The following is a 12,528-nucleotide window of genomic DNA, read 5'->3' as shown; positions in this document are numbered from 1 at the left end:
GTGAAGGAATTCCAAGCAAATATTTCAATCATGTTAATTAGTCTAATAATATGAAAGTTTTTTATATTATAATCCCAACATGATTGTCACATAATTGAAAAGTGTTGACATTTGTAACAATAGTTTTAAAATGATTTATAATTAGATGAGAGGGTTAAATTTTCTAAAACAAATATATTGAAATTAAATTTAAATATAAATCATTAGATTTTTTAACCATAAGCATTATTTATTTATTCTTTTCACTAATAATAAAATATGTGTTTTAGGTTTTATTTTGAATGATAAAAAAATACTTACTTTTGTATTATAAATATATCTATGTGGTTTTAAAATTATTGTGATCTCTACATCTTAAATTAATTCTACTTAAAATTATTTTTTCACATATACCAGAATCAATTGTTCATTATTCATCATAGAATCAATTTTAAATTCATATATAATTTTAAGCAAAAACAATTTGCCTAGACAAGGTGATAGGCCAAAGTCTAATTACAGTTTAGACAAAACTTTAACAAATCTAACCAATCAAACCTGATTCAGAGGTCTAATCCGTCTTCGACAATGTTATAGTAAAAGCATACTAATTCACTGGCTTCGTTAAAGTTACATAAAAAGGATAAAAAAAATTGTATTATTCTCTAACAACCAAAACAATCATTTTATTCATCAGTTCCCCTTTTCCTCTTCCGGATTCCTGCTGTGTTGAGTGATGGTTCTAGATCTAGATCCTCTTCATGTACCCTACGATACCCGTATTTCTTCACCTCCACAGGAAAACCTTTCTTGTCCATTATTTTCACTTTTAATTTCCAGTCTCCAATTCCTATATACGTAGGCGAATAGAATAAGCACAGGTGATCTGATTTGTCTGTGACTACATCTTCATGAACATCCACCGGAATCCAAACGATGCCCATAACAGGATAACCTCGTTCTGTTTCTGGAGGAACCATCTCCAAATCTGTTGAATGAGCTGCGAATACTACACAATAAGCAACGCCAATGCATTTGTCATGCTGCATAAGGGGAGGTGGGTCTATGGTTATTAAGTTGTCCTTGCTCACATGCTGAGTGGTGAACCACCCTTCTATTTCACTTCCTGGAATAACACTACAAATGTATGGATTGGAAAATCCAGGCATTCCTATAGGCCACCACGCAAAATTGTTTTGGTAGTGCGCCTAGTACCACAAACATAGTACAACTGACGTTAGTTCCTGATTCCTATACACAACAAAAAAGAGAAAGAGAGAAGGAGAGGGGAAGGAGCGTACAGACCTGAACAATTTGTATCATCCATGATAAAACCATGCTACTGCAGCCTTCCCTCTCAACTAATTCTGGGCAATTGAACATACTTAATCCCAATGCTCTTGGAAGTTCTACATTTGGTGCTTTAGGCACACTAAATCCCCAAACTGGAAGTTCTACTGCTCTTCCCAGTATTGGTAAGAGGAAAGTGTATGACAAATCAGTTCGTGCAGGGAGCTTAGGAAAATCTTTCAAGTGCTTGCAATGGTCTAATTTTAAATAACGCAGTTTGGAAAGCCCCTTGAGGTCAGGCAGTGCTGCAAAACTGTTTCCTTCTAAATTTAGGATTTCTAAGCAATGTAAATTTCCAATAGCATCGGGGATTTGAACTAAATTGCAGTAACTTAGATCAAGTTGAATCATAGATGGTGGGATAGTTGGCGCGGAAGGCAACAGACAACCAACTGAGTCGTTATGTGCTCTGGAATACCACAAACGTGGAGACCACATAAACCACCTTTTCACTATGGAGGATATTGATTTGGAATCAGTAGAAGCTTCACCTATACACAGCTGCTTCAAAAGCTCTGCATCCCTAGGTTCTTTTAATAACCCGCTATTATACAGTCCTGAACAGCCATATAGACTCAAATATTTAAGTGAATTGAGGCACAATATGCTGTTGGGTAAGCTTACTAGACTTTTACAGTCTTCCAAAATCAAATATTCAAGCTTTCTTAGAAGACCGACGGATGGATTGATATGCTTGAGATGTGTACATCCTTCAAGAGTTAGATGTTGAAGATTTAGGTCCTCTTTGAAATGTGGTAACTCAACAAGACTTGTGCAGTCTTTCAAATTCAAATAAGCCAGCTTTCTTAGAAGACCGATGGATGGATTAATCTTCTTGAGTTTTATGCATCCTTTCAGATCTAGCCACTCAAGATTTAGAGCCTCCCCTAAATCTGGCAACTCGATTAGATTTTTGGAATGAGAGAGAACCAAACGTCTCAAATTGTGTAGAGGCTGCAGTGAAGGGTCAATAGTAGGAGACAAGAGTTAATAATGACACTTAAGCTTTCTTTTGATTCTTTAATTAATCTGAGGAAAAGGAATAAGATAAGAGAGTTTGTATGTATTTGTTCATTTAAAGAAAAACATAATAGAAAAAGCTAGAATAATAATTTACACTACCTTTCTATCTTTCCACAGATGTTTGATGTTGCTGTATTCCAGGCACAACTCAACTAGTTTGTTTGGCTGAAAACTTTTAGGCAAACATACGAAAGGATATTTATCCCAAGTAATATATCCTAATTCATCAGAAAGATGATTGAGGCTTCCAGAAGAAGTCACACCCCAAAGTTTGAGCAACTTAAGGTGACTCATTTTCGATAAAGCATCGACCCTTATTTCATGAAACCCCTCATCATCTGATTCATAATCAACAGCGATGGCTTCAAGTTTCTCTGCTGCCTACAACATTGTAAAGGGAAAAGAAAATTTCAGAACTTTTGAAGTTTTTATATATTCTAGAGCACTGACAACCTACGATTTTGTACTTAAAAAATTATTTTACCATATTATTTGACATGATTTTATAGAGATCTTGGTACTTCCACAATCTGCTCCAATTGCTTGGCTCTTTAGGTGATTTTTCTCGAACAATGCACCTGCCCAAATCTATCAACAAGCCATGCATTCCAATGATCCCATATTCATTGATTATGAGTGATCTGTCTTGGAGAACTTGTAGGCCATGTTCGGGGTAAAATCCACGAAAATCTAGAATTTCCATTACAGATTTCACATAAAAATTATTGAAGAAGCAAGCAATATCTAGAAATATTTCCTTGTTTGTGTCATCCAACTCATCAAAACTAATTCGCAGCACATCCATAATATCTCTACTTTTTTGTTCTCTTAGCTTAGCCACTGCACTTCTCCACTGTGGGGCATTTAAGCCAAACAAAGATGAGCCCACCGCCTTAATTGCTAAGGGATTGCCTTGAGCTTGTGACAGTATAACATCTGCAAACTCTGCATAACCACTCATAATAAAATTATCTTTGAAAGCATTTTTGCAAAACAACTGAACAGCTTCTTCTCTATCCAACAATGGGACTTGGTAAACATCATCTACCCCATGTGTCCTCAATATATGTTCATCCCTAGATATTATGATGATTCTGCTCCCTCCACCTAGGCATTCGCGTAATAGAGAGTCTCTGTTCCCTGTAAACATCTGTAGTTGTCTTTCATTAACAACTTCATCAAAAACTACAAGTGCCTTTGCATTTTGTAGCCTCTTCCATGCCAAACATGTTCCTTGGGAAACATCATAAATCTCTAGATTTTTTTCATTTAGACACTGAGAAAGTAACTGTTTTTGTACACCTAATCTACCAGAATCTTGATAAATTTTGCTTACATCATCAACAAGACAATGAACATCAAATTGATCAGAGATTCTTTCATACAAAGCACGAGCAAGCTCAGTCTTTCCTATTCCACTCATGCCACTAATTCCAACAACTCGAACATCATTAACAGACCCCAAACGCAAACACTTTACTAATTCTTCAACACGAGATTCCATCCCAACTAGATTATCTTTCGGAAGACTTGAAAATTTGGAACCCAATTTTTTTATTATGGTTTGAACAATTTTTTCAATCTCTGCATTTTGTGACCTGGAAATATAAAGAAAATGAAGGATGCCAAATCATCACCTCAGGTGAAGCAAAACAGAATGTACATATATAGGACAAGATAACAACAAAACAAAGAGTATTTTTTGACTTTTAAAATACTAAGTTCATTAAGCATGCATAAATATGAACCCAATATACATGATACCTCTCTTAACTCTACTGTAGAGAGAGACAGTAAGTTTAGAAAACAAAATGAGAGAGGATTACTTATCTCGGATATCCCAACCACCAAGTTCGCCCACTTCTTTCAGGGCTTCTCTCCATGTCTGCACTTCCTTCATCTTCTCTCTGTCTTCTCTGAATCTTTCTTTATATTTGGCAAAGGCTTCCTCATAAGATCCACTCAGTTTTCGCACGTCTGATGGATCAACATCATAAAAAATAGGCAGAACACTTCCTGGCGATGTTTGAGTGCAATTGCAGATATGTGTTAGTTCACGCAAGCACCAAGTTGAAGAAGCATAGTTCTTTGAGAAGACCACAACGAAAATGCGAGACACTTCAATGGCTTGTAGCAGCTCGGGTGCTATGGATTCGCCTTTCCTGAGATCTTCATTATCTTTGAAGACATCGATGCCTTTGCTTTCGAGACTTCCAAGGAGAAACGAAGTGATGTTGTTACGCGTGTCTTCACCGCGGAAGCTGACAAACACATCATATGTCCTCATCACGTGAGATGAAGAAGAGCTGCATTGGATGATGGCCTTAGAAGCCATTGCAACTGGCAACAGTGGAAGCAAATTAACTTGTTGAGAATGAAGAGTATTAGTGTTAGTGTGAAGTTGCAATAGGGAAACACTAACAGATGTTCCATTTACATAAAGCTATGGTACGGTTGCATCTTATTTTCCCTCTTTGCTTTCTACACTTCTTGGCAGCTTCTTTGAAGGAAAAGCTAATATGGTCATGTGTACACTTTCGTGGCAGCTTCTCTCACTTTCCTTTCCACTTGCCTTCTCTCGTACTTACTCTCTTTAAAATGAACACACTTTATCTTTCGTGTTTTGTCTCTGAAAGGTTCTTTTTGTAAAAAGTCATTAACAGTAGAACTTAATGACCGCGTGGAATCTTTCAACTTGAATTGGCAGTACAGCTACGCGTGGAATTTTTTTTGAAGAAATGTAAAGGAAATGCAAAAGAATAAATGCTTAGCAGAGTACATCTATTTTTGCATATATAAAGAAAAGGATTTTTTTTTTTAAGCTTTTCCCACACTGGTACAAGTAGCTAGTTCTACACCCGAGAATACAGTACACAATATTTATAGATGGCAATGATGCTTTAGCATGTTTCCTCACACATACCATTCCACTGAAACACAATTACCTTTTGACGTTATGTGGTCAGTAGACTTTCAGGATGTTCTTTTTCGTAATTACTACTTTATGCAAAGACCATAGAACTTCACCGCGTGGAATCTTTGAACTTTGTTTCTTCAGCACGTCGGAAAAGTATGACTTGAATTTGCAATACAGCTAGGCCTATCGGCATCAAACAAGCGATACCATAAAAAAATTTTAGGAAGTGTTTGCTTGTGGAAAAACATCTTTTTTACCTTTTACATTATATATAAAATTTAAAAATAAATAAAAAAGTCACAAGATTTATTTTAGTTTTATAGCATATATATAACATCAAAATAAAATAGAGTTATCAATTATTTTCTCATTTTTTAAAATTTTGATACCTCAGATGTTTTTTATAATACATGTGGAAGTAAACAACAAAAAAACCCACCAATTCTCCCACACTCTTGGACAAGGCCCATACATAAATTCTTCTTTTTTTTAGGATTACAAATGAATTCCGATAACATGGAAGTAAACAAAAGGTACCTGTGTTGGAGATTTTCTTCCTTCATCCAATGTTTTCCTAATATACCATTCATTTATCTTTAATTCCAATGTTATCCTTACATATAACCTATATGGATTGAAAATATGTATGAACTTACAAATTGTTAGGTCTCAAACATGTGATTTTCGCATTATTAATATAATATTTTAACCAACTAAGCTAATAGGTCAATTACGTTAAAATAATTAATGTCATTATATATAACATTAAAAATTTTAATACACAAATTTACATAATAAATTTTGTAATAATTACTTTTGAACTAATAATATAATCCGTATGGGGCTATACCTAAGGCTATTTTTGATTTTTCCCTCTCACTGCTAGGTGTATTGAAAAAACATTGGGTGCAAAAAGAAAATTCCCTTGTATTGTCAAGCTAGAAATAAAATAGTATTAGATACAAGCCTACAACATGAGAACCCAAAACTACCTTTAAGCTAGTCTACGGGCCTATTCTTAATCAAGTAGGGCAAGCCTCAATACAAATTAATTGAAACCAACATCTTCAATGATAATCAATGACCTAGTTCGCGGAGCAAAGTATTTTCTAATGACAAAGAAAGGTAAACTGAGTATGGAACCATTGTATGATATATAACTTAGTAAACATAAAATGGAATAATATCAGGTGCATCAACCCATTCGAAGCACATTCCTAAAGCCACAAAAAAGACTACTAATTAGGCATCTCTCTCTTTGCCCCTATATATATCACCGGAACTAGTATTCAAGTCTTACTCTTTTTTTTCTTTCTTTTTTTTCCTTGCTTTTTCTTCTCTTCTACAGAATTAAGACCATTGTAAGTTTCCTGACATGCTATGATGACAGAACAAATCTCGGCATCATCTTGTGGAATTTTCTTAAGTATTAAGTGAGCAGATGTATCATCTCCTGCTGCCAAGAGTGCCTGATACATCCTACAACCATAGAAATAATTAATAGCCACGACCATAAGGAAAAGATAAGTACTATACAAAAACTCAAACAGTGTCAGGGAAAGGGAGGGAGAGGCTTACTACTTACCTTAAGTAACTTAATACATTGTAAGGAAATCCAGCAACCTCGTACTCTCTCCAAATCAAGCGAGCATTATTCAAATCTCCAGCATTGGCACAAGCACTTAGAAGAAAATCAAGACACTGCCGTGAAGCCATAAGGCCAAGCTCATCCTTGATTGCCCAAAGCAAGTCCAGGCCAATCTGTAAATGAGTGAACTCAGATACTGCAATCAGAGAAAATACCTACACACACACAAAGTTGATATCAGAAAAAGACAATTGTCAGTGACAACAATTGTAATGAAGAGGGAAAAACATGTCTAAATTTTTCCATTTCCATGTATGACAAATATTTCCTAGTCCTTTACAAAGAGAAGCCACAAAGAGTTTCAAACTCAATAACTGTATCAGTAACCCAGCATAATATTGTAAGTTTATAAAAATTAAACCAGGAGGGAACAAGAACTCACTGCATCAAAAAGAGCTTCTGTTACTATTTCATCATTTTTGAACTTGTCCTTAAGTTGTTTAAACAAGACAATAGCAGAACTGACAAAAAAAAATAAATTAAAGTATGAAGATAAGCAACTAGCAGAATTCAATTCGACTAAAAACAAATTCAATACGGGAGGGCTAAATAAAAACATCAAACCTCAAATTTTTGTTACGTATGCAGTACATGATAACCTTGAAACAACCATCAACCCAATAGTCTAGATCACTAATTTCCTCAAGTAGAAGCAGCAGTCCATCCAACTCCCCATTGAATTTAGTGAGCTCCTCCTAAGAATGTCCAGTAATTAATTATAAAGTTGAAGGTAGATGATATACAAATCACTAATGCAAAACCTTACAATCAGAGTTATAACGGCTTTTGGCCGCAAATTATGTCCAGCTTTCTTAATCTCCTCATATACAAGAAGAGCCTCGGACAATTGCCCATGTGATGCAAGAGCTGAGACAAGTACACTCTTGATTTCATTTAAGCTCTTGTTTGGTATGATTGGATCTAAAACTACCTGCAACATGAAACACAACTTATGTTCTATGCCAATATTGAAGAAAGAGGTGATTTACAAGATGTTCTGTACTTAATATACAAAGTCACTCCAAAAGGGGAAGTATAGAAAAGCATAACATTTACATATAATGAAGAAATTAACTAATTTTTAGTATTAACTTGATATAATTAAATTATGTGTATAGCCTGTGCAAGCTGATATTTCTATTTTTAATTTTAATTTTAGGTTTATAAAAATTGGTCTTTTTTGTAAGTATGTAAAATAAAACTTGTAATAATACTGTCAATTTAAAAACTTGAAGGGTACTTAATTTGGATGGGACATAACTCAATCTCAAAAGCTAGCTTATAAGGTGAGAATTCTCCAAACCTTAGTAAGTTCTACTCTGGCAATATCTGTAGCTCATGTGAGATCTCAACTCATGTCCCTCATGCTTAGGAATGGACATTTGGAGCATTGAGATTGTCATAAAGACTTCTTTATATTGCATTAGGAAAACTGCAGGGCAAGGTAGATTAAGCTAGGAAAGCTGTGGGGCAAGATAGATTTGCACTGGGAAAGCAACAGGGCAGAGTTGATTGCCCAGGGAAATCAGTGAGGCCAAGTTCATTTTTTGGTTTGTTGAGGGTAGTCAGATATCAGCTCTATGATAGGTTTTCATACCATCTTATATTTGGGTTGGGTCTAACTTAACCCCAAAAGTTAACTTAGAAATTATGGGTTGCTCAAGCCTTTATAAGGTCTACTTTTTTCATATCTATAGTCAATGTGGGATCTCAACAAAAGGCATGTAGAGTAATTGTCGAGAATCAATCAAACTAAGAATATGTAGAATAAGAAAGAGAAAGTTTTTATTATACTTATAGTTATAGCTGCAGCTGGTATTATAAAACTAAAGCAGAACCAAAGTTAGCAAACTTCAAAGACACCCCCCCCCCCCCCCTTGAGAAAATATTTATGGTTAATTAGATCAAATTAATGAGATAAAATTACTTGTTAGCAATAACTGTGTGAACATGACAAGCTACTCATCAATATGCAAGTTCTATCAGCTAGATATTTAAAGCTTTCACAATGCCTCTGCTATCCTCATAGTCCCAGTAAACATAATGCCAGGTACGCTGCTTATACCCATACCTGTTTTGCCTTCTCCATTTTTCCAGAAGCTGCATATGAATTAATAAGTGCCATAAAAATTTGTTTAGTAGCTTGGACTCCTGATTGCTTTATTTCTTCACAATACTACGAAAAAATATTGTAATTAGCAACTCAAAACGTTCATACAACAAACTTAAGATCAGAACTTCAGTTAACATAAAATCTAAGTTACATCAGATCACCAAAAGTGTATGAAATGAAGCTACTTTAAACAAACACATTGAAATATCAGACTAGGAATGATCTGAATGCTTGAGGATAGAGTTCCTTCAGCTAAATATATATAATGAACAGAGGAAAGGGCAGACACAAAGGCATAATGCGAAGGTGAAAAACAATGATAACTTCAGAAATTATAAATAGGATGAGGATTTTGAGTAGTACAGTTACCTTTGTGGATGGTGATGGACAAGTCAGAGTCGACCGCAACAGGATGGATGATTGGGGCAAGAGATGATGTACCGGTTTCTTCAGTAAGGGGTGGTTCCACAGGTTGGGGTCGAGGACAACGGTGATAAATAAGAAAAAGAGGTGCTGAGGGAGGAGAAGAAACAGTCCGATGAGGGATGACAGAAGGAATAGGTAATAACTGAGAGACAGATTTAGAGGAGATGGATGAGTTAAAAAAGGGTGTATCTTCAAAGAAGGTGACATCAACAGACATGTAAAAGCGGTGGTTGGCAAGAGAGTAGCACCAATAACCTTTTTGAGTACATGAATAATCAAGAAAGATGCACTTGATAGCACGAGCTTTCAACTTATCAAGACCTGGAGTAAGATCATGCACAAAACAAGTAGAACCAAAAAACATGAAGAAGAATATGAAACAAAGGGTTATCAGGGAATAAAACAGAGTGAGGTACTTTGTTACCGATAGAATTAGATACCCAGCTGTAAGAATTGCATCCCCCCAAAATTTTAAAGTTGCATTTGAGTGAGTGAGGAGGGTACGTGCAGTGTCAATAATATGCTGAAGTTTGTGATTGGCGACACCATTTTGTTGCAGTGTGTGGGGACAAGAGGACTGGTGGATCATACCATGAGAGGTCATAAAAGTGAAAAAAGAATAAAAAAGTATTCTCTTGCATCGTCACTATGCAAAGCACGAATTTTATTGCCAAATTGGGTATGGATTTCAAGACAACTTTTGAAATACAAAGAACAATTCAGAACATTCTTTCATTAAGAAGATTTAAGTATTTCTAGAAAAATCATCAATGAATGTGACATAGTACCTAAAACCTAAGATAGAGAGGATACAACTATGGCCCCAAATATTTGAATGGACAATATTAGCCGAGCTAACATGACTCACAATCTGTATGATGAGGATCTCTACTAGGGAAGGTAGCCCAACCATGTTTGCCGAGCTAACATGACTCACAATCTAAAGATTGCAACTTGGAAAGACCAAGGACCATAGCCTTCAATTTATTCAAACTAGGATGACCTAAACGACAATGAAGGAGACTTGGAGACTCTGTAGAGGTACAAGCAACAGCGGTTGGTGATTGGAAGTAATAAAGATCATGTGCTTCATATCTTGTGCCAACCATCCATCCCGTACTTCGGTTCTGTGTACATAAAGAGTCGGAAAAGAATGTAATAGAGCAAATAAGAATGTAATAAAAGGACTAGAACTGCATATGGTAGGTATCTTTTCTACTATAGCTAGTGTTGGTTCCATTCCTGTTTCTAGTGAAATATATATGATTTGATTTGTTTTAATTACAGTACTTTATTATTTGTCTTATTACTCATTATTTAGTTTCCTTATTTTGTAAACCTCCTTCATCATAAATAAGAGTATTTTGTGTGGTTTCATACAACAACACAACAGTAAATAATTCTTGTATACTATCAAAGCAAGGTTGAGGGAATAACAAAAGTCATGCTCCTCCGGGGACCATAGGTCCGGGGTGAACTAGTCGTCCTACTATTTTCACTTTTTGACTACATTTTTTATGTTCCTGTAACAGTGGCCATGCATGAACAGTAACACGACCGCCGCAACCCCATTTTCCCTCTCCACCGCACCTATGTTTCCCAGTGTGAGCCTACGTCCAGCATCGCCACCCTCCAGCAACTTGTTTTGTCACAGTCCCATCGTCTTTCGCCACCGCACTCTGCACACGTGAAACTGACACACCTACACCAGATTCACATGTGTAGTTTTTTACCTGCCCACTGTCCATCAACCTTCATCCCCGTGCTCCTTCTCCTCCGGCGAACATGTTTGGGCTTTGTTTGGCCCCGTTTGACCACATTTAGGTTCTGATTGGTCTTGTTTCGCTGTGTTTCATGGCCTCTACCGACCCTCCAAATTTGTTTTCTTATGAAATTTGTCAATTTGCAAAACATCATCGTTCCTCTTATTCCCCTAAGGATTATAAACAATCTAGTCCATTAACCTTAATTCATAGTGACGTTTGGGGACCTTGTCGGGACCCTACACCAAATGGTAAAAGATGGTTTATAACCTTCACAGATGATCATACTCGGATAACATGGGTTTACTTGATGAAAACAAAATCTGAGGTTGAAAGCATATTCAAAACTTTTTTTTAAAATGATACAAACACAATTTCAAGTGAAAATAAAAGTTTTCCGTAGTGACAATGGAATAGAATATTTTAACAAGCATTTAAGCAAGTTCTTTCTTGAAAATGGCATAGTTCATCAAAGTTCTTGTGTTGACACTCCACAACAAAATGGAGTGGCTGAACGGAAAAATAGATACCTTCTTGAAGTAGCTAGGACATTATTGTTTCAAAATAAGGAACCAAAATATCTTTGGGGTGAAGCAATTCTCACTAGAACATATTTGATAAATAGAATGCCTAGCAAAATCTTGAATTTTAGAACTCCATTAGATGTTTTCACAAGTGCTTTTCCAAATAACAGGCTCTCGTGTACTCTACCTCTTAAAATATTTGGGTGCACTGTTTTTGTACATATTCATGAACCAAACCAAGGGAAACTTGAGCCTAGAACAAAAAAATGTGTTTTTGTTGGCTATGCTCCCAACCAAAAGGGATACAAATGTTTTGATCCCACTTCCAAGAAAAACTTTGTTACTATGGATGTTACCTTTTTTGAAAAAACTCCTTTTTTTAGTGATCATCTTCAGGGGGGAGACAAGAGGAAGATGTTCAATATTTTCAAACAAAATTTAGACTTCTCAGAAAGTTTGAATTTTTTGGAAAATTTAGAAGAGGCAGACATTGGAAAAGCAAAACATTTGGGTGAATCAAACCAGTCAAGTCAAGACAGCCATGAAAATGATATTTTAGAAACTGTATTGCCAAAACCAGAAGTTGAAAATGAGACAATTAGAGTTGGTAACAAAGGTATTCAACCCTTTGACCGTGTTTACTTAAGAAAAAAAAGACCTCAAAGAATAGAACCAAATGATTCTCGAAACTGCCAGTCATCCGAGGATTCATCAGGTAAGAATCCTTCTAGTTTTGTTCAACCCATTCAAAATACTGTGGAATCTGAATCTGTTCTTACTGTTCC

General features: G+C 35.7%; 2 protein-coding genes across 4 annotated transcripts in view; both read right to left on the bottom strand.

The window, feature by feature from the left end:
• Nucleotides 1-421: 421 nt before the first annotated feature.
• LOC100790778 (disease resistance protein RUN1) lies at nucleotides 422-5,168 on the bottom strand. Its single transcript, XM_006592433.4, has 5 exons — nucleotides 4,179-5,168; nucleotides 2,837-3,950; nucleotides 2,452-2,733; nucleotides 1,285-2,283; nucleotides 422-1,187 (listed from the first exon to the last, which is right to left on the bottom strand). The coding sequence occupies exons 1-5, from the start codon at nucleotides 4,685-4,687 to the stop codon at nucleotides 666-668; spliced, it is 3,426 nt and encodes a 1,141-aa protein (XP_006592496.1). The 5' UTR covers nucleotides 4,688-5,168; the 3' UTR covers nucleotides 422-665.
• Nucleotides 5,169-6,178: 1,010 nt separating this feature from the next.
• Nucleotides 6,179-12,528, bottom strand: part of LOC100790259 (pentatricopeptide repeat-containing protein At4g04790, mitochondrial) — a 75,862-nt gene continuing 69,512 nt past the window's right edge. For all 3 annotated transcript variants that reach the window (XM_026124614.2, XM_041007709.1, XM_041007710.1), the window contains 6 exons: nucleotides 8,989-9,093; nucleotides 7,684-7,848; nucleotides 7,482-7,612; nucleotides 7,300-7,378; nucleotides 6,855-7,072; nucleotides 6,179-6,748 (listed from right to left, as the gene is read on the bottom strand). In XM_026124614.2, coding sequence (XP_025980399.1) covers nucleotides 6,559-6,748; nucleotides 6,855-7,072; nucleotides 7,300-7,378; nucleotides 7,482-7,612; nucleotides 7,684-7,848; nucleotides 8,989-9,093 — 888 coding nt within the window. In that variant the 3' untranslated portion in view covers nucleotides 6,179-6,558. The remainder of the gene's footprint in view (nucleotides 6,749-6,854; nucleotides 7,073-7,299; nucleotides 7,379-7,481; nucleotides 7,613-7,683; nucleotides 7,849-8,988; nucleotides 9,094-12,528) is intronic.

The sequence above is a fragment of the Glycine max genome, chromosome 12 (genome assembly GCF_000004515.6).
Source record: "Glycine max cultivar Williams 82 chromosome 12, Glycine_max_v4.0, whole genome shotgun sequence".
In the NCBI taxonomy this organism is placed as follows: domain Eukaryota; kingdom Viridiplantae; phylum Streptophyta; class Magnoliopsida; order Fabales; family Fabaceae; genus Glycine; species Glycine max.
This window is presented reverse-complemented; position numbering and strand designations above follow the sequence as displayed.